The sequence below is a fragment of the Lipotes vexillifer genome, unplaced genomic scaffold (assembly GCF_000442215.2).
Source record: "Lipotes vexillifer unplaced genomic scaffold, Lipotes_vexillifer_v1.1 scaffold1011, whole genome shotgun sequence".
Classification (NCBI taxonomy): domain Eukaryota; kingdom Metazoa; phylum Chordata; class Mammalia; order Artiodactyla; family Lipotidae; genus Lipotes; species Lipotes vexillifer.
In genome coordinates this window covers 3633120-3656474 of record NW_006787698.1, presented here as the reverse complement: position 1 = coordinate 3656474, position 23355 = coordinate 3633120, and the positions used below count along the sequence as shown (strand labels likewise).

Here is a 23355-nt window from a genome sequence, read left to right as displayed (position 1 = left end):
AGGGCCTGTGTGGGGGAGTGTTGGGGTGGTGGTGGAGAGGACCTCTTGGGTCTGTTTACTCACTCAGAGTCCAGACTGACCCCAGAGGCACAGCCAGAGGGACAGGGCCCAGCCCCACTCTCACCCCCTCTGGGGGCTACTCCAGGAAACATGGCCAAGTTTGCCCTGAATCAGAACCTGCCTGGTAAGTGTGCAAAATGGGATTTGCATGTGTACAGATCCACACTTGGCACCCAGATGCAGACACAGCCCTGCAGCTCCCTCCTTTGCAGAGTGGCCAGAGGGCCCTTTACAAAGGTGGATAATATCATGGCTTAAAATCTGCCTCTGGTGCCCTGTCACAGGTGGAATAAAACTCCATCTCCTCATGGTGGCCCAGAAGGTTCCCCACAATCTGGTCCAAGCCCACCTCTTCTACTTCTCTACCCCCTCCCTTCCTTCACTCTGCTCTGCACATCCTCACCTCCACACGGCTCTTACTCAGGCCCACCCTGGTCATTCCACCCCAGGGCCTCTGCATGGACTGTTTTCCTTTAGGAACCTCCTCTCTCAGCTGCTTCCTCCCCCTCATTCAGGGCTCAGCTTGTAAGTCCCCTCCTCAGGAAATCTGCCCTGACAGCCGGAGCCCAAGTCTGTCAGTTATTCTCTATTTCGTCTTGTAATTATTATTATTGCCCTAAGCACCATTTGGAACGATTGTGTTTATCTGTCTCCTACAAGAGGGCAGGGGATGCTTGTCTTGTTCACTGCTATGTCCGCAGCACCTAGAAAAGCGCTTGGTACATAGTAGGTGCTCAATTAACGCGTGAACCCTCGACTTTTTGGGAGCAGAGAGGCGTTTAAGCCTTGGGTGTGCAATCCAGGTGTGCAGGTGGAGTCGTGCAGGCATGTCGTGGGGCAGTGGGGACGCGCTCTCCGGGTCTCTCCGGCTTGACGCCCCTCCACGCCCCTGTCATGCCCACAGACCTGGGCGGCCCTCGCCTGTGCCCCAGCGTGACTGGGGGAGCTCGCAGCCCGAGTTCGCCCTACTCGGTGGAGACGCCCTATGGCTTCCACCTGGACCTGGACTTCCTCAAGTACGTGGAGGAGCTGGAGCGCGGCCCCGCCGCCCGCCGAGCCCCGGGCCCCCAGCCCGCGCGCCGCCCCCGCGCGCCACGGGCCGGCCTCGCAGGCGCGCGCAGCCCAGGCGCCTGGACATCCTGCGAGTCCCTGGCCAGTGACGATGGCGGAGCACAGGGCGCTCTCTCCCCGGGCGCGCCGTCGGGGCTGATGCTGCCGCCGCTATCGCCGCGCGCACCCGTGCGCAATCCGCGCGTCGAGCACACGCTCCTGGAGACCAGCCGGCGGTTGGAGCTTGCGCAGGCGCACGAGTGCGTGCCCAGCCCAGGCCGCGCGATCCCGCGCAGCCCGCGCGGGTCCGGCCACAGCAGTCCCGCCCCCAACCCGGCCCTGGCCTCGCCCGGCCCCGCGCAACTGCAGCTGGTGCGCGAGCAGATGGCAGCGGCGTTGAGGCGCCTGCGCGAGCTCGAGGAGCAGGCGCGCTCGCTGCCCGAGCTGCAGGAGCAGGTGCGCGCGCTGCGCGCCGAGAAGGCGCGGTGGCTTGCTGGGCGCCGGCAACCCGAGCCCGACGGGGAGGCCGAGGCGCGCCCGGACAAGCTTGCTCAGCTGCGACGGCTCACCGAGCGCCTGGCCACCTCTGAGCGCGGCGTTCGCGCCAGGGCCAGCCCCGGGGCTGACGGCCCCGACGGGTCGGCTTCTAGCCTCAGTGAGGGTGCGCTGCAGGTCCTCGATGGGGCGCCCCAGACGCGGGATACAGGCACCCAGACCGTGCCGGAGACTCACGAGGCGGGAGCCCAGGCGGTGCCGGAGACCCAGGAGGCCGGCGTGGGGGCAGCTCCCGAGACGCTCGAGGCGGAAGTGTGGGTGACGGAGGCTCTGCTGGGGCTGCCCGCGGCCGCCGAGCGCGAGCTGGAGCTGCTTCGCGCCAGCCTGGAGCATCAGCGCGGGGTGAACGAGCTCCTGCGGGGTCGCCTGTGCGAGCTGGAGGAGGCCCGCGAGGCTGCCGAGGAGGCACAGGCAGCGGTGGCGGCCCAGCCCCAGCCGTGCGAGGCTGCCACCCAGACCCCGTGGGGTTGTGCCGAGAGGGCCACGCAGACCGAGCCCGCTGTGGAGGCTCCTGCCCCTACGCAGGAGAACCTGCCCGGACCCACGGATGGGGACAGGGCAGTGGCACCCGTGGGTGAGTCCCCCTCCCCGTCCCTCGCTGAGCCCTCGTTTGCTGGCCACCGAATTCGAACTCACTGTCTTCATCTGATCTCTGCCAGGCACCCTCAAATCCATTATGAAGAGGAGAGACGGTACACCTGGCGCCCAACCCAGTCCCGGACCCAAGAGCCTGCAGTTTGTTGGGGTCCTCAACGGAGAGTGAGCACCTTCCCCCTCCCCATGGCAGCATCTTCTGGGACTGGAATGGGGTTTGAATCCCAGCTCTGCCCCTCGCTCGCGGCGTGGTCTTGGCAAGCCTCAGTGTCCTCATCTGTAAGATGGGAACAGCCACTCCCACCTCGCAGGACTCCAGAATGAGCCCCCAGAGGAGGCTCAGCAGATGCCTCCCACCCTGCCCCCAGGTACGAGAGCTCATCCAGCGAGGGCGACAGCGACAGCGAGGACGGCGCTGCCGAGCTCCCGAGGAGCAGTTCGTCGGGCTCAGGAGACGACAGCGGCGGGGGATCCGACTCCGGGACCCATGGCCCTCCCAGCGGCGGGGAGGCCCGGGACCCCGAGCCGGAGGCAGAGCCAGAGCCTCAGCCGGGTGCGCAGGGGAGGTGAGCAGCGCCGCGGACACGGAATAGGAACGGCTGCTCTCTTTCCCGTCTCCCCACTCCCCATCCCAACCCCTCTTTAGCCTCTCCCTGTCTGCGTCTCCCCGGCAGTAGGTGCGAGCTGAGCCCGCGTTTGAGGGAGGCGTGCGCAGCGTTGCAACGGCAGCTGAGCCGGCCCCGCGGAGTCGCCCGCGACAGTGTGAGTGCGGGGAGAGGCCTTCGCAGGAGTCATAGGCCCGCCAGGGACCTCCTCTGACGCCTACCTAGGGAAGAGCATCGGGTTCTTTAGAGTTAGGAGGGTCCCAAGTTCCGTCACCTCGCGCCAGGGCCCTCCACGGATCCCAAGCTCTCCAAAGGGCTCTTCTCCCCAGGACAGGGCTGATCTTTCCCTGATTTCCCAAAAGGGGTCCGCCCCAAGCCCCAGCCCCACTCCCGGACTCCCCAAAGACAAGCGCTCACCGCCTTCCGCCACTTCAGCTTCTTCCCCAGGCTCTTGCTCAGAAGGGGAGCATCCCTGCCCCCTCGAGTCGGATACCCACACTAACCGTACTCCCTCCTCGAAAGGGGTGTGGCCCTAGGAGCGACCATCCTCCCGTGCCTGGGTTCCCAGTCCCGCCCCCACACCCTCCCTGCCACCCCTTCCTGGACCCTCGCCGATGTCTTTCCCCCGTCCTGGCAGGGCGCGGCGCGCCTGGTGGCCCAGGAGTGGTTTCGAGTGTCGAGCCAGCGGCGCTCTCAAGCGGAGTCCGTGGCCGGGGTGCTGGGTGCGGCGGTGCGCCTGGGACGTGAGCTGCTGGAACACGTGGTGAACCTGACGGATGGCAACGGGAACACAGCCCTGCACTACAGCGTGTCCCATGGGAACCTGGCCATCGCGAGCTTGCTGCTGGATACAGGTCAGCATTGAGGAGGGGGTTGGGAGGGCACCAGGGAATAGGCAGCCAGGGGAGGGAGAATTTGGGCAGGTCCTGCCGGGAGGACCTGGAGAAGGATGCGGAGAAGGGCAGGCCAGGCAGAGGGCGCCACTGGCCCTCCTCTGGAGGCTACGTGACCCACTGTGGATAGATTGACCGCTCTGAGCTGTGAGCTCTGCCCTGACCTGCCTCTCACTTTGCAGGGGGAGGGTATTCTGGGCTTTGGGATTGGGTAGACCTAAATGTAGAGGAATTACCTCATTTCACTGGCTTTAGCTTCCTCCTTTGTGAAACGGGGGATGCGGTGCCTCCCTCCCTGGGCAATTGTGATAACACACACGTAGAACAGCGCCAGGCACGCAGGTCAGTCAGCGGTCCCCATGCCTTCTGTCCCTGAATCTCCAGCCTTGGCGTTCACCTTGTTCCTGAGCCCCAGTATCCATCCACTGCCTCTTTAGCCTCCAGGGGAGGTACTGACTGGTCAGGGCTGTGACTGCCTCCCGGGCTGGGACACTGGGCCTGCAGTCCTCCACCACCAGGTCCTGCATTGGCCCCATCTCACACACATTTCTATCATCTGTCTCAACGTTTCCCCCTCTGGAGCAGACATACACACATCCAGGTGTTGCTGAGCCCACAGACATATATTGAGAGCCTTCCAGGTACCAGTGCAGTGCCAGGATGGGGGTTGGCCACCCACATGGGACTCACAGCAGAGGGGACAGTGGACAGTAGACAAACTGATTGTCCATCAAGAGCTCTCCTGGGTGTCCTTCAGGTCCAGTATCCTCTGGGGCCTGCCCTACCTCTCATTCTCACTGCAGGCTGAGGCAGGTCCTGCTGTCCCATCCTGCATGCCACCGCCCTAAATACACAGATCCATCCCATTTCTGCAGGTCTTGGTGACCGGGGAGAAGGGCACAGCTGCTCTGGGCTGGACAGGGAGCTGGGGCTTGGGAGGAGGGGACAATGCATGAATTCAAAAGGTATTTCCTGGGACTTCCCCGGCGGTCCAGTGGTTAAGACTCCACACTTTCAATGCAGGGGGTGCGGGTTCGATCCCTGGTCAGGGAACTAAGATCCCACATGCTGCGCGGCGCGGCAAAAAAACCAAAAAGGTATTTCCTGGGCAGCTCCTGTCTTAAAGGGGGCTGAGGACTGGGGTTGTGGAGGGTGGCAAGGCAGTCATCTTGGTTGCAAGGCCCGAGGCTCCTTGGATCCTCTTATTCCCTGCATTTGAACCCGCCCCCCCCACCCTTCAGCTCCAACTTTCCAGACCTTGCCGTGGGCCTTCTGGTTCTCACATGGGTCAGCCCCTTTGGCCCTCCCCACCCCCAGGACCCAGAGCCCTCAGTGCACCCTTCACACAGGGGCTGTTTCCTCTCATCTCCCTGGAATGAAGGGCCTGGACATGGCTGTGTCCTCCTTGTTCTTTTTCTCCACTTCCAGACCGTTTCCCCGTCCTCCTTTAGTCCCATCTTGGAGCCTCTAATTGATCAGACCACTACTCCCTCCTCCCCTTCTGACTTCTCCCTCCCACCTCGTCACTCTTCATTTCTTGAATCTTAGCTCCTGGCTGTTTCTCCTCCTCTCCAGCCTAATCATCACCAATATCAGTTTCCTGATGGATGATCCCTCCCACTTCCTGGCTTCTCAGTTCCTTTTTTTTTTTTTTTCTGGCTATGCTACAAGGCATGTGGGATCTTAGTTCCCCGACCAGGGATTGAACCTGCACCCCCTGCAGTGGAAGCGTGGAGTTTTAACCCCTGGACCACCAGGGAAGTCCCTTCTCAGTTCCTTGACCTACTCCTCTCCCTTCACCCTGACATCAGCCTTACACTTGTAAGGTCACCACAACACCTTGATGTCATCAGTAACTATGCCCCCTCCATAATCTCACTTCCTAGTATTCTCTCCTGAACTCTCACCTTCCAACATCTCAGCTCACTGTCTCCTGTTGCCCAACTCCCACAGTCCTTGAACCTCGTGGGACCAGTATCCATTGCTCCCACCACATTTCACTGTTCTGTCTCCTTGCCTCCTGGCCTATCATTAACTACTCCTTTATGTACCCTTTCAAACCCATCCCCATACCCCTCCCTCACCTCACCCTACTTGCCTGGCAGACCCCAGTGGGGCACACAATAGACCCTCAAGTGTTTGTTGAATGAATGAATAAGCTCTCATGAACAGGGGCTCTGGGTGTGTGTGTGGGGGGAGTGGAGATAATTATCAATTTTACTTGATAATTATCAAGTAAACATAATTTCCAATAGGGGTAAGGGCCATGACAAAATAAAACCAGGGGAGGGAATCAAGAAACAGGTTGATCCTTTAGCTTAGCAAGGCCTCAGGGAAGGGAAAGGGAGAGGGAAAATAGGTGGGTCCCCTGGCTAGCTGCAGAGACCCCACTTTGGTTATTTCTGAGCCCCCTTCTGCGCCCAACACCCTCCACCAGGGTCACAGAAGCTTGTGGATGGAATGGACACCTAGAGAGTATGCCACACAACTAGGGAACGCCCTTAATCCTGACTTAACTCTTTTCACTCCCCAGCCGGTAGTCTCAGATCCCCTCTCACTAGGGCACCCTCTCCATGACCCTGACCCACTCCTTTCCCCAAACCTCTCCCACCCATTCATCTCTGCAGACTGTCCCTAGACTTGTGGAGCTTTCAGAATGGTGGGGTACACGAGCGTTAAACATTCTGGGGAATGAGGTCCAGAAGTAGGTGCTGTGCTGTGAGGAAGAGGGCCAGGATGGTAACAGAACTGACCCCAGAGGAAATGGAGCTGATGTCTGTGTTCAGTTCGGAAGGACGGGCAGCAGTAACCAGGCTGTTAGTTTCCTAGGGCTGCTGTAAAAAAGTGCCACAAAGTACCACAACGTGGGTGGTTGAAAAGAGAAATTCATTTTCTTGCAGTTCAGGAGTCCAGAAGTCCAAAATCAAGGTGTTGGCAGGGCTGTTTCCTTCTTAAGGGCTCAGAGGGAGAATCTCTTCTGTGCCTTTCTCCAAGCTTCTGGTGGTTGCCAGCAACCCGTAGCGTTCCACGGCTTATGGCAGCTTGTCTTCTCGGCTTTCTGCATCACATAGCTCTTTGTCTTTGATTCTTCCGAGGATACCAGTCATATGGAATTAGGGCCTACCATAATGACCTCATCTTAACTTGGTTATGGTTTGCAAAGACCTTATTTCCAATTAAGGCCACATTCACAGGTACTGGGTGTTAGGAGTTCAACGTATCTTTTGGTGGGGCAGTGGGGGCAGGGACACAATTCAATCTGTAACATAGGCTTGGGGGAGAAAGGCCAACTCCAGAGGAAGGAACAGAAGTTGATAACAGAGCCTCGGAGGCGGTGGTGAACAACGGCCTGTATTCCAGGTGCAGTGGGGAGACACAGGAGGGCTCTAAATAGGTGACAGGGCCAAATTTCTTTTGATCTTTCTGGCTGCTACATGGAAACTGGAGGGGACTTGGACACCAGGGGGGCCCGGCTGGCATTTCTCTGGGGGAGCAACAGTGGTGGCTTGGTGGGTAGTAGCCGTGAAAATAGAAACGTCCATTTATCTCATTCATTGAGCAGCTACTAGGTGGCAGGTATTACTCTAGGTACTGGGGGATACAGCAGCAGACAGAACGAAGCCCCCAACACAGTTTGAAATAGGAAGGTGAGGAAACTCTTCACTGAGATGAGATGCGAGCAGAACCCTGAAGGTAAGGGAGGAGACATGTGGATCTTGCGGGGAGAGCCTTGTAGGCAGAGGGAACAGTAAAATCACGCATGACCCTCAGTGACCAACCTGACTGAACAAATGAACCCGAGGCTTGGAGGGAGGCGAGTGGACTAGAGGGTGTCGGCTTCTTGGTGGACTGACCCCTCTTCTCTCCCCCAGGGGTCTGCAAGATTGACCACCAGAATCGAGCTGGCTACTCTGCCCTCATGCTGGCCGCACTCACCTCTGTGGGGCGAGAGGAGGACATGGCCGTGGTCCAGAGACTCTTCCGCATGGGCAGTGTTAACGCCAAGGCCAGCCAGGTGCGTAAATACCTCCTCCCTGGCTCGGAGTCCAGGGGTCTTTTCCACTTTTGGAGCCAAATGTCTGTGACCCCCCTCTTTCCCCCGGAGCCCACACCAGCCCTGTCCCCTTCTTTCCCTTTCCCCAGACGGGACAGACAGCCCTCATGCTGGCCATCAGCCACGGCCGCCAGGACACGGTAGCAGCCCTGCTGGCATGTGGGGCAGATGTGAACGTGCAGGATGCAGATGGGGCCACAGCGCTGATGTGCGCCAGCGAGTATGGGCGCCTGGACACTGTCCGGTTGCTCCTGGCCCAGCCAGGCTGCGACCCCGCCCTCCTGGACAACGTGAGCCACCATGGGGCTGGTGGGGTAGTCACACCTTGGTTCAGGGACCTGACTGTCCCTATCATCCCTCAGGAGGGCACCAGTGCCCTGGCCATTGCCCTGGAGGCTGAGCAGGACGAGGTGGCCGCCCTGCTGCACGCCCACCTGAGCTCAGGCCAGCCCAGTCCCCTGGTGAGTGCAGCCCCAGCCCCAGCCCCAAGAGACAGTTTCCCAGCTGCACAGCTCAAGGATCCCAAGTGAGCCCCAGGAAGGTGGCTTCTCTTCATGCACCCTGGGGGAGTACCAGGGGTGGGGAAATCTGCATCTGAATTCTATGTGGCTGGGATTTGATGTTCAACCTGCAGAACACACAATGGCTAGACACATCTTCACTTTACAGGTCATGAACCTGAGGCCTCCAGAGGGGACATGCCATTAAGGTCAGAGTAGAGCTGTCAGACCTAGGTCAGATCATGTCGTGTCACTGGACCCGTTACTGCCCCCAGGCTCACAGCAAAGGAATAAGGGGCCCTTTAGGTCGAGGGGGCAGGGGAGGGGGGTGCAGGCTCCCCACAACTGAGAGCTTCAGGGTTGGAGACGAGGAGTTTGCCAGCAGCAGGCAGGAAGGGCTGGTTTGGGGGCAGAGCACTCAGTTTGTCCCCAAGGGGGAGAGGCTTATGTTCAAAAGGCAAGTGCCAGGCTGTTCTCAGCACTTTCATAATTAAAAATCATCCTGGGAATTCCCTGACAGACCAGTGGTTAGGACTCCTCACTTCCACTGCAGGGGGCACGGGTTCAATCCCTGGTCAGGAAACTAAGATCCCGCATGCCTCATGGCGCGGCCGAATAACACAAAATCGAAGCAAAACGCCAACTCATGCTGTGAGCCTAGCCATCCCGCACTCTCCTGTAGAGATGGGGGAAAGGAACCAGGGAGGCCAAGTGCCTCTTCCAGGTCACATAGGACAGAGGTGGGATTCAAACCCAGGTGCTCTGGCTCTGCTGTAAAAGGTGGGGTTCCTGCTTAGGCAAGGTCAGTGGACAGAGGCAAGACCTCCACTAGGCTAAGCAGCCCTGAGTCTAAGGGGGCTGAAAGCCAGTATCCTGCCTACAGGAGACTGACAGGAGCCCCCCTCAACCTCTCTCACCAGCTGCCCTCTGACCACCCCATGGCCAAGCCTAGTGAAGGAAGCTGCAGTGACGGTGGAGAGGACCCCCCACCTCAGTGACTGGCCTGACACACTGGACCTGGATTGGGGGAGAGCTTTCCCTCGCCCACCTCAACCTCGGGACACAGCAAGGGTCAGGGTCCACAGGGAGGGGCTCAGCTTGAACTCTGCAGGGTGAGGTGCGACCCGAGGCACTCTGGTCCACTCACTCCTCCAACCTTCTTTCTTAATAAAACATTCCTAACTCAGCTTGTCTTGTTTTGGAGATACACACAGACACGTTTCTTCCTCCTCAAAAAGAAAACGCGTTATTGGGGAAGACAACTCCTCCGCCCCCCGTTCCAGAGTGCAGTGGATCAGTGCAGACCATCTGGGGGTCCCATGGGAGGGTTTTATAAGCTTAGTGGCAACCGAGACAAAACCCCAAGTTTACATAGAATATAAACGCTTTATTAACAGCAGATCATCCTCGTGGGCCAGGCAGTCGACCCAGACATCCAGGACCCTGTAAACACACCCAAGTATGAGATGCTGACAGGTCCCCCTCAGCAAGTGGCAAACTCCCTCCCCCATCTTTCAATCTCAGCAAACCCTTTCTTCACACCCCGCCACCAAGAGCCCCTCATCCGTATGCTTGGCGAAACCTCCCTACCACCAGCCAAAGGTCTAACAGGGACCTACCTACTCTGTTTCCCACTCCAGTTGTGCACTCACCAGTCCCAAGTTCAGCGCAGCCTCCGAGCCTCTCGCTCTGACTCCAATAGGGTGAGCACGTCGCCCTCGCGCACGGGGCCTTTCACGTTTCGGATGATGGAACGGCTCGTGTCGTCCATGAATTCTACGCGCACCTATGGGGTTGACGGGGGGCGGAGGACCGAGAAGAAGTCAGGGTCGGCCACAAACTCGCACCGTGGGATAGACAGCTGACTTGGATTCAGAGAACGTGTCTGCTTAGACACACTTAAAAAGAGGACTGAGCCTGGGAAGTAGGTCTGGGCCGGGAGAGAAGCCGGAGACGGGCCGAGGCGTGGAGAACAAAGCTCTCGAGCGCCAGAAAAAGCCACTGGTGGGGGACAACTGCCGCTCTGGGCCCGTCGGGGACGGGAGCACAATCGTGAGGGCGTGGAGCTACACAGTGGTCGTTGGGATTGGCTGAGCCAGGAGAACGAGGTATGTCAGAGCCCGAGGAATGAAGTCGACCGAGCCCAGACCCGGTGGGCAAGGCCTCGGCAAAGGCTCGGACCCTCCGTGAGCTTTCCGAAAAAGGGTTCGTATCGGTTCTCAGATACCAGGGCACAGAAGTCATCATCGGAGACTCAAGACCCCAGACCCTGCCTCCTCGTCTCTCCAGCTCACCTGCGTGCACTGTCCCTGCGAACCGGTCCTGCCCAGAACCTTGGTGACCTGGGGTAAAGAAGCTGGGATCAGATCTGGACCACCCGGTTCCCCTACTCCTTCCTCCCTCATCCGGGCCCTCAAACCCGGGCTTCCGCCTCACCCTGGCAAGCTTGATGGGCTGCACACGACTCGTATCCATGATGATGGCACGGCGGCTGATCGGGCAGAGAGGAGTCACGTGCTTCGGAGAGAACATTTATAAGGCGTCCTAGCCCCGCCCACACCCGCTCTCGCGAGGCCATACTCCATGTTCCCAGCAGCCCTCGCGGTAGAGACGTCACCGGCGGCCTCCAGCACGGGAAAGATGGCGTCTGCTACTCGTTTCATCCAGCGGTTGCGGAACTGGGCATCCGGGGTGCGCGGAGCAGGAAGGGCTGCACTGGGGAGGGTGGGGCTGTGGGCTCCGTGCGCCCCGGACACGCTCCCGTTACTCACCCCCCTCCTGCACCTCTGGGGCTGAGGCCAGTGGTGCCGAGATTCCCCTAATAAGCCGGGACCCCGCGCTCAGCCCGGAACCTCCAACTCTTGACCCTTCCAGCCCAGGGCACGCCCACCTTCACCCCCAGCCCTTGGCCCTCTCTTGGCTGGGGTCCCACTCAGGCCTGGGATTTACCTAGTCCTTCTTAGCTTTGGATCTTGTGGCCCTGGCCTCCAGCTTTCCTGTTGACCTCCAGGGCCCATATTCTTGTCGCCAAATGCCCATCTCCCGCCTTCCCTTCATTTGTCCAGCCCCGGACTGCACCACGTTCGCTGGCCTTCCCTTCTGGGGTGCCCTGCGGGCTGACCTCCTTCCTCTCTTTCTCCCACAGCAAGACTTGCAGGCGAAGCTGCAGCTGCGTTACCAGGAGATCTCCAAGCGGTGAGCAAGCCCCGCTCGCTGCCCGGACTGCAATCCTGTCCTTCCATCAAAAACAAAACCCCTGTTCTTTTAGACCCCTGAAACACTGGGCCGAAATCCTGCCTCTAGCCGCCTAGCTTGCCGTGGAGGCAGAGGTTTGCCTTTAATCTTGCTGGACTATGTCGGATAGTGGTGCTCGTGGAACAACCAGATGGGGCTTGAATTATGAGTGGGAATCCTCAGTGTGATTTGCAGTCCTAAGTGTGGCCCTGTTAGTTAGTGTTATCATCCCCAAGCTACACATGAAAATATTTGAGGCTCGGAGAGACTAAATCATTTGCTTAAAATCACTCAGAAGCCAGCAAGTAACAGCTGGGATTTGAACCCAGAAGTGTCTTGATTTCAAACTCATTTGAGTCCAAAAATTACTTGACATTTACAAACCCCTGCTGTGTCCTCAGCCCTCTGGGATACCAGTGCTAACAAGAAAAATTCTCATTCCTTTCATGGAGCTCATATCCTGGGGAGGAGGGAGAAACATAACATAGTAGGGAAATAAACACAGCAAGGAAAAAACATTGTTCTAGAATGCTCTGAAGACAAAACAAAGTGAATAAGCTGGAGGGTGCCTACCTCAGATCAGGTAATCAGGAAAGGCCTCAGGGATTGACATTTGAGTCACCTGAAATGCCAAAGGATAGTTATTAAAACATTCCGGGCAGAGGAAGCAGTAAGTGCCAAGGCTGTGCAGCCCGACAGAGCCAGAAGTAGGAAGGAGGCTAGTGTGGCTGAAACACTCTGAGGAATGGGGAATAGCGATATATATATGAGTGGCAGGCAAAGGTAAGGCAGCCATGGAGGGTTAGCATGAAAAGAAGAACAATAACATTAAAATAACCGAGTCTATGTGAATGCCTGCATGTTGTGACTGATTCCAAATATCAGAAGTTTTAAATTGCTTTTCCATCCAGGGTAGTTGATACAGTTGAGGAAACAGTTTTGTAAAATTTTCAACTTTTTTTTTTTTTAAAGGATAATGGCGCCCCCTAATGATTCATTTAGGCCTTTCCGTTGGGCGCTGGTTCTTTTTATCCTTTGTGTGCTCGTTTTCTGTTGGTCCCTGGCCAACAGAGGGTCATCTCTGCACTCCAGGGGTTAAGCAGATTCTAACTTCAACACAGGATATTGCCTTTATTTATTTTATCATTTATTTTTAAAAATTTATTTATTTATTTTTGGCTGCGTTGGGTCTTCATTGCTGCGCGCGGGCTTTCTCTAGTTGTGGCGAGCGGGGGCCACTCTTGTTTGCAGTGCGTGGGCTTCTCAGTGCGGTGGCTTCTCTTGTGGTGGCTTCTCTTGTTGCAGAGCATGGGCTGTAGGCGCGCGGGCTTCAGTAGCTGTGGCTCACGGGCTCTAGAGCTCAGGGTCCGTAGTTGCAGCGCATGGGCTTCGTTGCTCCGTAGCATGTTGGGATCTTCCTGGACCAGGGCTCGAACCCGTGTCCCCTGCATTGGCACGCAGATTCTTAACCACTGCGCCACCGGGAAGTCCTATTTTATTTTTTTTTAATTTTTAAAAAATATATTTGTTTATTTTTGGCTGCATTGGGTCTTTGTTGCTGTGCGCGGGCTTTCTCTAGTTGTGGTGAGCAGGGGCCACTCTTCGTTGCGGTGTGCAGGCTTCTCATTGTGATGGCTTCTCTTGTTGCAGAGCACGGGCTCTAGGCGCTCGGGCTTCAGTAGTTGTGGCACTCAGGCTCAGTGGTTATGGCACACGGGCTTAGTTGCTCCGCAGCATGTGGGATCCTCCCAGATCAGGGCTCGAACCCGTGTGCCCTGCATGGGCAGGTGGATTCTTAACCATTGCGCTACCAGGGAAGTCCCTAATTTATTTTTTATTTATTAAAAAAATTTTTTTTGGCTGTGCCGCACAGCTTGTGGGATCTTAGTTCCCTGACCAGGATCGAACCTGGGCCATAGCAGTGAAAGCACCGAGTCCTAACCACTGGACTGCCAGGGAATTAGGATACTGCTTTTAATATTAAGTTTTTAAACTTTGTTTGTATCTGTATTTCTTTTTTTCCCCTTGGTACAATGACTATCACTTGTTTTAAGAAAAACTTAAGTCCTGGCAAAATGACTATCAGAAAAAAGTTGGTTGAAAACCAGATGAGGGACTTCCCTGGTAGCGCAGTAGTTAAGAATCCTCCTGCCAATGCAGGGGACACGGGTTCGAGCCCTGCTCCGGGAAGATCCCACATGCCGCGGAGCAGCTAAGTCCATGCACCACAACTACTGAGCCTGTGCTCTAGAGCCCGCGAGCCACACCTACTGAAGCCTGCGCGCCTAGAGTCCGTGCTCCGCAACAAGAGAAGCCACCGCAATGAGAAGTCCGCGCACTGCAACGAAGAGTAGCCCCTGTTCACCACAACTAGAGAAAGCCTGTGCACAGCAAAGAAGACCCAATGCAGACAAATAAATAAATTAAATTTAAAAAAAAGATGAATGAGAACCCGATCTGTTTATGATTTTTCTATCTTTTCTGCCCTCCCTCTCTGCAATGGTTTCCAGGGAAGCTCATCTTTTGTTAGTGATTTTGTTTTTTGTTAGTGTCTTTTGTTAGCAATTAGTTTTCAGGCCTCAAACTTTGTATATTGACCCCAGGGTTTAGTCAAGCGAGGACAGAGCTCTGTTCACTCCCCCTCTGGTGGCAGCAGCCACGAGGTGGCAGCAGAGACCCCAGACGACAAAATGCTCTTTGAGTAATAAGGCTTGATCCCAGTAGAGTTCTTCAGAGTTCCTGAGAGAACTGGAAACCCAGAGGTTCTGCAGCCTGGCCTTTGGGGACAAAACCCCTCAGAATGAGCCGAGTCTGGGGTTGTTTCCCAAGCGTTTGCTGACCATGATTACTTGGTATGTGATGGGCAGAGCCCCAGGCCCCAGCCTCTTCATTTCCTGAGGACCTGTGGTGGAAATGAGGCCAGCTGCCAAGCTCTGGGCCATGGAGAGGTGGGAACAGGCCTCCCTCATGAAAGGGTCCTCCATACCCGCCACGTTTGGGGCAGGTCGGGGACCTGTGGTGGGGCAGACCCAGGCCTGGCCTTCCAGCACCTTCACATCCAATGCAGGGGCTCCCACCTGCTTCTGGGCATTGGACCCTCCCCAGGCATATGGTCATGGCAGTGTATCAAGGGATACCCCTGGCCTGCAGCACATCCCAGGGGCTGCCGACCCCAAGCCTCGTGACTGAGGTGATGGGCCCATGTTCTAGCACAGCCATGCAGTGAGAACGACTTGTCATTTTTGTTTCAGTGCCCATGTTCTTTTCCCTCAGAACTCAGCCTCCTCCCAAGCTCCCTGTGGGCCCCAGCCACAAACTCTCCAATAATTACTACTGTACACGTGATGGCCGCCGGGAAGCCACGCCGCCCTCGATCGTCATGTCCTCACAGAAGGTGCTGGCGTCAGGGAAGCCAGCAGAGAGGTGAGGATGCCTCAACACCCCTCCTGTGACCAGCCCTCTCTCCTGCTTGTGCTTTTCAAGGTCCCAAGTCTGTTGAGCATCAACTGTGGCAGGAAATGTACTGCCGGGGGCTTTTCATCTGAGAGCTCATGAATCCCCACCCACCCTGGGTGGGTTTCCTGCAAAAAGCAGAGGAAGCTCCAAGGGCCCTTCAAGGGCTTTGGAAGAAGCCCAGGCATTGTTGTTTTTGTAATTTTATATTCTTCTTAAAGAGAGAATTGTATAAACCTCAGGCCCCTCAAAACACACTTTGGTCCCTGGCCTCAGGCACTGTCTCTTAATTAAACAGGAACAATAATGTTATTTACTTTAGAGAGTTCTGCTGGGACAGAATCCCACAGACTGGGTGGCTTATAAACAATAGAAAATTGTTTCTCTTGGTTCTGGAAGCTGGGAAGTCCAAGTTCAAGGTCCCTGCAGATTCAGTGTCTGGCACTTTCTTTGTTTATAGATGGTATCCTTTTTTTTTGCCACACCATGCAGTATGTGGGGTCTTAGTTCCCCAACCAGGGATCGAACCCATGCCCCTTGCAGTGGAAGCGCTGAGTCCTAATACTGGACCTCCAGGGAAGTCCCCACAGATGGTATCTTTTTGCCATGTCCTCACATGTTGGAAGGGGCAAGGGATCTCTAGGGTCTCTTATAAGGGCACTAACCCCATTTATAAGGGCTTCACCTTCATGATCTAGTCACCTCCCAAAGGCTCCACCCCGTAACATCATCACATTGGGGCGTAGGATTTCAACATATGGATTTTGTGGGGACACATTCTGTCGATAGCAGAGTCGTTATGAGGATTAATCCTCATAATTAAAATCTGTAAGCTCAAGAATGGAGTCAGTGCCATATCTGCCTCCTGATAACTCCATGAGTTAGGCAGTGAAGGCCCCTGCTGCAGAAGAAGAAATTGAGTCACAGAGAGACCAAGTGCCCTGCCTGGGTCACACAGCTGGCAGGTAGTAGAAGCATGATTTCAAAGCAGTTTGCCCAGACCCCCAGTGGTGGTTCTTGGCCCTTCTGCCAGTGTCCTGTTCTGGGGCAGCGGGAGTGGGGTGCGCGTGGGAAGGGGTGCTGGAGGAGGAGCCCAGCTATTCATGCTGGTTCTGGGACCAGGAGCCAAGGCACGCCGACCAGGGGTTCATGCGGGGCTCGAGGCAGAAAGGGGGCTTGTCATCTCACCCTTTGGGGGACCCCATTGGAGGGCTCTGGGCATTCTGAGACACCCTGCACCCTGGCCTCCAGATCCATGGTGTCAGCAGATGTGTTCCTGCCGGGGCAGGGGGGTCTCCCTCAGCTTCCTCCACACTGTTCTCTGAAACCTGGGCCTAACTCAAGTCTGTTTTCATCTTCCAGCTCGGCTGTAGCAGCCACTGAGAAGAAGGCTTTGACTCCAGCTCCTCCCATAAAGAGGTGGGAGCTGTCCAAGGATCAGCCTTACCTGTGACACTGTGCCCCAGGGTGCCTGGCTAAGCCCTCAGGGCCACTGGAGTGCTTCCTCTTCCTTGGAATTTGGATCCCCTCTGGGGAGAACGTGACCTAATTTATAAAAAATATATATTGAGTTCTCCAGGATCGCTTCTGTTTTTACTTTTGAAAGGACACACAGGCTTACTTGAACTTCAGGGTGAAGTTGGTGCCGAATCTCTTAATCCCATGAATGCTCCAGGAGCAGGGAGGATAGTGGTTTTCGAGCTCCAAGGTGACGGTGCTGTTGCTGGGCACAGAGATGTCACCGTCCCTTTCTCGAGGGCCTGGCTCTAACTCTGAGAGTGTCAGAGCGGGTTCCAGGACCTCTGGGTGTTTGGGGGCACTGACTGTAAAGGACAGTGCGGCGGAACAAAAACAGCTCGCTTTCTTCTCTCCCGAGAGCTCTCCTAGCCATTGCTTGTGCGGACATTAACCAGCAGGCTCCCACTGCGGCCCCTGCCTGACCTTGATCACCCTGCCGCTCAGCAGGGACGGCAGAGGACAGTGAGGTGGCTCACAGGGAAGGCTCACCTAGGCCAGTGGGGAAAGGCCTCCCTGAGCCAGAAACGTTTCTGTGTGGACCTGGGGGACGTGAGGCGGAGTCAGCCCAGGAGAGGAAGGGGCTTTCTGTGGAGGAATAAGCAGGGAGTGAAAGCTGAAAAGGAAATGGCCTTGATTTGGTTGTAGGAGTGAAAGGGAGCCATGCGGTGACCTCAGGTCGGGGAGTGTTGTGGCTGCCCTGTGGAAGAACCCCAAAGCCCATCAATAGGTGAAGATCAGCTGTATGCCAGGGGAGTGTTGAGGCTGGCCCGCCTTTGGAAGCTTGGAGCAAGGCAGGAAAAGGGTCAGTCCCAGGAGGAGGTATAAGTGCCCCAAGAGTGGGTGGTACAAATGCTAAATGCTTATGAGAAGAAAAGGCTGGGATGGCTTCCTGGAGGAGGTGGGATTCTGGTTGGAACAAAGGATGAGTTAGATACAGAAAGGTCAGGAGAGCTGGGCAGGGTGTGCAGAGGCCACAAGGAGGGTAACACTGGGGCTTTTAAAGACCCCAGGCAAGATGTGCCATTGAAAGTTTCTGAATAAAGTTTTATGACCCAGCCCCCTTCTGCCAAGTGAGGTAGCAGTGAAAAGATGGTTGTCAGTGAGGATGTGGGCCCTCACTAGACACCGAATCTGCTGGCACCACGGTCTTGGACTTCCCAGTTTCCAGAACCGTGAGAAAATAAATTGTCGTTTACTGTATAAGCCAAAAAAAAGAAAAAAAGATTTATGACCCAGACTTGAAGTTTGGCGAGGGGCTGCAGTAAGAAAGAGGTCTGACACCTCTTGAGCACTTCCTCTATGCCAGGTACCGTTCTAAATGCGTTATATCTGTGATCTTGGTTCCTTCCTGGAGCAAGCCTGTGAGGTTATAGCTGTTGTCAAACCCTTTTACCCTCAACAGAAGAACAGGCGTGGAGAGGCAAAGAACTCTCAGGCTCACTGAGAGATGGCCCTGAACCTAGCCGCTGATGAGTCTGCACTCAGCTGCTACATATTGTCAGCTGGGTGAATCCACAGCTGCTTCAGTTTTTCTCCCTGGACCCCAGATGCCAACCTCACCAAGAAGCCGAGCCTCACAGGTGGTGTGGGACGCTCCCCTCCCCTCCCTTCCCCTCCCGCAGGCAGTCCTATTTGCTGCCCTTTCCAACTGCCTCTGCACCAGTGCACCTTTGCCTCTTACCCCATGTCTCCTGGGAATTGGAGATTATTATGAAAAAATTTATATATATGTATATGTATACATACGCTCCAAATGCAGCTATAATCTCTAACACTTTTTTTTTTTTTTTTTCCCGTACGCGGGCCTCACTGCTGTGGCTTCTCCTGTTGCGGAGCACAGGCTCCGGACGCGCAGGCTCAGCGGCCATGGCTCACGGGCCCAGCCGCTCCGGGACATGTGGGATCTCCGCGGACTGGGGCATGAACCCGTGCCCCTTCATCGGCAGGCGGACTCTCAACCATTGGGCCACCAGGGAAGCCCTCTCGTAACACTTTTGAATAAGCATGCCATCAACCTGCAAATAGAGGCCCTTCTGTGCTTTAGTGTTGCTTCACGGGAAATTTGCACAGCTGTTAAACGCTGAGGACAGTGACTTGTCGTCTGGGGGGGCCTGCTGGCAGTAGCGCTGCTTCTCCTAGGGGCAGAGCTGTAGATAAAACACAGCAGCCAATTGGATAGAAAGCCTGCAGAAGGTTTGTATTTTTTGTGCCTACTGGGTGAGCGTGAGAAGAGAAAGCCCAGGCTGCTTTCGCCTGTCTTGTTCCCAGAGTAAAATATAAGACCCGCCCCCCTCTGAGGAGCCTGTGCGGATTATGAGGTAGTGAGGGATTATGAGGTAGTGAGCGTCAGTGAAAACATCCAGGTGCAAGGGACAGAGGACCCAGGATGAAAACCAAGAACCAACGTTTCCTTCATTTATTCACCAAATATTTAAGAGCCTGCTATGTGTTAGGCTCAGTTCCAGGCACTGGGGATACAATGAACAACACAGCATTCCTGTCCTGGGCCTGATGTTCTCGTGGGGAATCAGACAATAAACCAAAGTAAATAAGTCAGGCGCTCGAGAGAAGCAGGAGGAGGGCGTGCCAGAGGGAAGTGGCTGCCATATTAGGATAATTAGGCAGGAGTATTTGGTGCATGTGGAATGTTAAATATTGTAAGTAGACAAGACTTGGCGGTACTAGTTCGTTTGCACCTCCAGAAGTTTCTAATTTCAAATAGGACCAATACCTTTCGATATACCTTGTCACAGGGAAAAGTGGGAAAGAGCTCAAATAGTGGGTCCCCTCGCATTCGGACATTTACGGTACCCATAACGCGGGGCCGCCTCGGGTGTGGGCCCCGCCCCCCGGATCTTTGCGCACGCGCGTACGTGGATCAGAGCGAGGCAGGGACTGGTCTTGGTCAGAGCCGGCGCCTGGCAGGGGTGGCGCGATGAGCGGTTGGATGGCGGGGAGCCGAGCGCAGCGGGCTGCGGCCCTCGGCCTAGCGCTGCGGGTACTGCTCAGCTTCGGGCTGGGCCTGGAGGCCGCCCCAACCTCGATCCCGACCTGGTCCTTGACCCAGGCCCCAGGTGAGTGTGCTCCGTACATCCCTGGCGCCCTCCAAGCCTGCAGCTTAGCTCCGCCCCTGCCCGCCAGCAGCGCCTTACCGTTGGCTGCGCCGCACGTCCGTCCCGGACACTCCCCCCTGCACGTGGCTCTAGGGGACCCAGGCCCTTGAATGAGCCTTCCCCAGTCGGGGACCCTCCGCCTGGGTTGCTCTGCCAGCCTTTAACTACCCTGCTTCAGGCCCGGCTTACAGTCGCTTTGCTTTGTCGTGCCCCGGTGTCACCTCTAAGCGGCCCTTCACTCCAGCGTGGGCAGGAAAGTTCTTTACACAGGCTCTGCTTGTCCGACTTCCAACCTTACGGAGCTGGTCACCTGGCGCCTCCTGCAGCAGCTGTGGCTTCCATACCCTGGCGCCTGGGGCCATGTGGCTGAGTTTGCTCGGCGACCGGCGACCGTTTCCGCCCTCCCAATCTCTGCACCTTCCTTCTCCGGCCTTAGAGAAAAAAAGGTCTTCCCTGTGACCCCAGGCCCTTGGACACGTTTGCCTTGGCCTAAATGATGTTGGTGGCCCTCTCAGAGGTACCCAGAGGCAGCTGGGCAGGTTAGAGTGACCTCTTTGTGCTCACACGTGCCCCTGACTTTCAGCTGTGATTCAGGTTCACACACCATCTTATCTGGTTCCCCATGTCACCCCAAAGCCCCTGCCTTTTCAGGCTAAATGTTCCTGGTTCCTTCAAGGATCAGGACTCACATTAACCAAGTACCACACTCTACACACAAGCCGTCTCTTCTCTTTAGCACACTGTGGTAGGGACTCCTAGCGTGCCCCTTCTACAGGTGGGGAAACTAAGGCTGGGAGGTGCAACCACTGGTTGCTCCATACCAAAGCCCTGTGAAGCCAGGTCCGCTCTGCTCTGCTCTGCTGCCCATCCACTTTACAGAAGGACACATGCTCCAGCAGGCTGGGGAAGGAGGTCAGAGGTTGCTAGGAAGAGTGGCAAGTCCTGGGGAGGAAGCTTTAGAGACCCCCATGGGCAGGGAAAGAAGTCAGCTGCAGCTGGCTCCACAGAGCTTAGGGACTGTGTGCCCCACAGGTACAGTTGGGCCTGGAGGCCGGCCTGCAGAGGGGCTGGCTGTGGGGAGTGGGGGCTTGGAGGCACAGGCCCTCGTGAGTAAAGGTGGAAGGGACAAGAGGACCAGGATTGTATGGAGGGGGACTAGGCTGGGGCCAAGCCAGGTATCTGCCACCCTCCCTGCTGCACCCAGGAGGAAACCATAAAGCCCACTCCCTTCCCTCTGTCCCTCGGACTCCCGCCTGATGGCCCAGCTTCCAGGCCCTTCTGTGTTCATCCTGCTCTGTGTCCAGGAAGGCTCACATTCTCAGCTGGACTCAGCCCGGACCATTGTGTGACCTGTGTCCACTTATCACTAGGCGCTGCCCTGGGTTTACAGTCAAAAGTTCACTGCCCGGACCACCACTAAGTGTCCAGTCTATGCGGGTGCCAGTTCAAGGGCCATTGTTCTAAGTGGGAGGCTGAGCTTCAGGGGTCTCTGAGAGGGGCCTGAGACCCCTCCCAGGAAATAAGCTGAGACGTGAAGTCTGAGGAGGAAATCACGAGGTGCAGAGAGGAGGGAGGAGAGGGCAAACTGGACCAGGGAACAGCATGGGCAAAAGCCCTGAGGGGGAAACGAGCCCAGGCCTCTTGCAGAAGCATCAAGGTGGCCGGGTCAGAGGGAGCTTGATGAAGAGGGGGAAAGTGGGAGGTCCAGGAAGGATTCAGGGCTGGTCAGGACTTGCGGGCCACATGGAGGTTGTAGAATTTGGTTGTGAGAGGGTCATGGGACCAAGGGCTGGGTTTCTGGGGTTTTTTGAATTTTATTTTATTTTTTTATACAGCAGGTTCTTATTAGTTATCTTTTATACATATTAGTGTATATATGTCAATCCCAATTCGTCCCACCACCACCCCCCTGCCACTTTCCCCCCTTGGTGTCCATACGTTTATTCTCTACATCTGCGTCTCTATTTCTGACCAAGGGCTGTTTTTGAGCAAAGGGGGGCAAGGGTGGGTGACCAAATGGTGTGGCTCTGAGAGGTCTCTGGTGTCTGAGTGGAGATGGGGGTGGGGAATCTGGAGAGGTGGTGGCACATTCAGGATGGGGAAAGTGGTCAGATCTGGGAGGAGTTTAGTGGGTGAGTCGACAAGCCACGGTGACTAAGCAGGTCCTCTACCCAAGGCCTCAGTTTCCCCGTTGCTGAGCAGCTGGGACATAATGGGCCCTGCTGACCCTGACAGGTGGGCCTGAGCCAGGCCAGGTTCAGAGATGGCTCCTCCCCCAGTCTGTTTACGGAACTTGGAGAGACTCCTGGGGAGACCATCTGGCCATTTTGAGCCGGGTAAAGACCCCGGGATCAGTGAGACCTGTGTTCGAACCCCGACTCTACCACTAGCTTGTAGCCTCAGGCCTTACCGCTCCTAAGTGTCTTGTGTAGAATGGGCATGGGAGTAGAATCTGCCCAGTAGGGCTCTTGGTGAGGCTGTGAACTGCTCAGCTCCAAGGCCCACATATAGTGCATCCTTAGCAAAGGGTGACCACCAATGTAGTTCCTGGGACCTGGCCTGTCTACTGGTGGTCGCAGCCTGTGACACTGCTTCCAAAGGAGGGTCCAGACCTCCCAGGCCTCACTTGTGTGCATCCCTCAGGCCCCAGCACAGCCTCGTGCCCGCCCACCAACTTCCAGTGCAGGAGTGATGGCCGCTGCGTGCCCCTCACCTGGCGCTGCGACGTTGACCAGGACTGCCTTGATGGCAGTGACGAGGAGGAGTGCAGTGAGTGGCCATGCCCTGGGGGCGGGGCTTGAAGGGGGCGGGGCCACAGGGAGGAGGTGCTTGTGGAAGGGATGTGGCTTTCAGGCAGGGCACTCGGGTGGGCGGGGCCTGAAACGAGGGAGGTCTGGGGAGAGGTGGGTTTGCAGGGGGGCGGAGTTAGTGGGGTTGGGAGGGAGGGCTTGCAGGGAGGCAAGTCCTTGGAAGGTGGAGCTAACAGAAGCAGGGGGAGGAGCCTTTGGGATGGGCGAAACATGTAGGGTCGATTGTTCTCGGAAGGCGGGGCTTGCAGGAGGTTGGGCTGTGGGGAGTACCTGGACCCTCTTGGCTGGGTGTTTGAGACCTGACTCACCCTGTACCCCAGGTACTGAACCGTGTGCCCAGGACGGGCAGTGCAAGCCACCCACTGGCAGCCCCTGCTCTTGTGACAGCATCGATGACTGCCCTGATGGCATCAACAAGAATGTTCTCAACTGCGGGCACCAGCCCTGCCCGGAGGGAGAGCTGCGCTGCCCGCTGGGCGGTTCCTGTATCCCACGCACGTGGCTCTGCGATGGCCACCCAGACTGTTCCGACTCCAGCGATGAGCTTGGCTGTGGTGTGTGCCTGTGGGGGCGGGGAGGGTGGGTCGGTAGACAAGGACGCCTGACACCTTCCAGTGTGTGACAAGGCTGGGAGCGTGGACGCGTGTGTCTGCCTGAGCCCGTATTCCCATGGCGGCTGCAGGAGGGCACTCGGGCAGCACGGCTCACCAACCTCATTGAATTTGGGATGGAGGGTGAGCCCTAAGGTTCCCCCTGGGCACCAGAAACATCTGTTCATCCCCGCATGCCCCAGGTGCCCCCTCCCCAGCTACTGAATGCCTGGACTTATTGCAGGAACCAAGACCCTCCAAGAAGGGAGTGCCACATCCATGGGGACCCCTGTGACCCTGGAGAGTGTCACTTATCTCAGGAATGC

General features: G+C 56.6%; 4 protein-coding genes across 4 annotated transcripts in view; 3 read left to right on the top strand and 1 right to left on the bottom strand.

The window, feature by feature from the left end:
- The first annotated feature begins 150 nt into the window (after positions 1 to 150).
- On the top strand, positions 151 to 9309 carry KANK3 (KN motif and ankyrin repeat domains 3). The gene is made up of 10 exons (XM_007460751.1): positions 151 to 184; positions 965 to 2239; positions 2325 to 2424; positions 2628 to 2825; positions 2937 to 3021; positions 3502 to 3718; positions 7630 to 7772; positions 7901 to 8101; positions 8174 to 8272; positions 9232 to 9309. Exons 1-10 carry the CDS (start codon positions 151 to 153, stop codon positions 9307 to 9309), a joined length of 2430 nt encoding a protein of 809 aa, XP_007460813.1.
- A 367-nt stretch (positions 9310 to 9676) lies between these two features.
- Positions 9677 to 10813, bottom strand: RPS28 (ribosomal protein S28). Its single transcript, XM_007460621.1, has 4 exons — positions 10748 to 10813; positions 10606 to 10653; positions 9964 to 10097; positions 9677 to 9754 (listed from the first exon to the last, which is right to left on the bottom strand). The coding sequence occupies exons 1-3, from the start codon at positions 10784 to 10786 to the stop codon at positions 9975 to 9977; spliced, it is 210 nt and encodes a 69-aa protein (XP_007460683.1). The 5' UTR covers positions 10787 to 10813; the 3' UTR covers positions 9677 to 9754; positions 9964 to 9974.
- Positions 10814 to 10946: 133 nt separating this feature from the next.
- On the top strand, positions 10947 to 16572 carry NDUFA7 (NADH:ubiquinone oxidoreductase subunit A7). The gene is made up of 4 exons (XM_007460620.1): positions 10947 to 11002; positions 11457 to 11506; positions 14819 to 14968; positions 16361 to 16572. The coding sequence occupies exons 1-4, from the start codon at positions 10952 to 10954 to the stop codon at positions 16449 to 16451; spliced, it is 342 nt and encodes a 113-aa protein (XP_007460682.1). The 5' UTR covers positions 10947 to 10951; the 3' UTR covers positions 16452 to 16572.
- A 2840-nt stretch (positions 16573 to 19412) lies between these two features.
- The window catches only part of CD320 (CD320 molecule), a 4570-nt gene continuing 627 nt past the window's right edge, over positions 19413 to 23355 (top strand). Inside the window, exons 1-4 of the mRNA XM_007460619.1 lie at positions 19413 to 19590; positions 22273 to 22398; positions 22760 to 22993; positions 23274 to 23339. Coding sequence (XP_007460681.1) covers positions 19452 to 19590; positions 22273 to 22398; positions 22760 to 22993; positions 23274 to 23339 — 565 coding nt within the window. The 5' untranslated portion in view covers positions 19413 to 19451. The remainder of the gene's footprint in view (positions 19591 to 22272; positions 22399 to 22759; positions 22994 to 23273; positions 23340 to 23355) is intronic.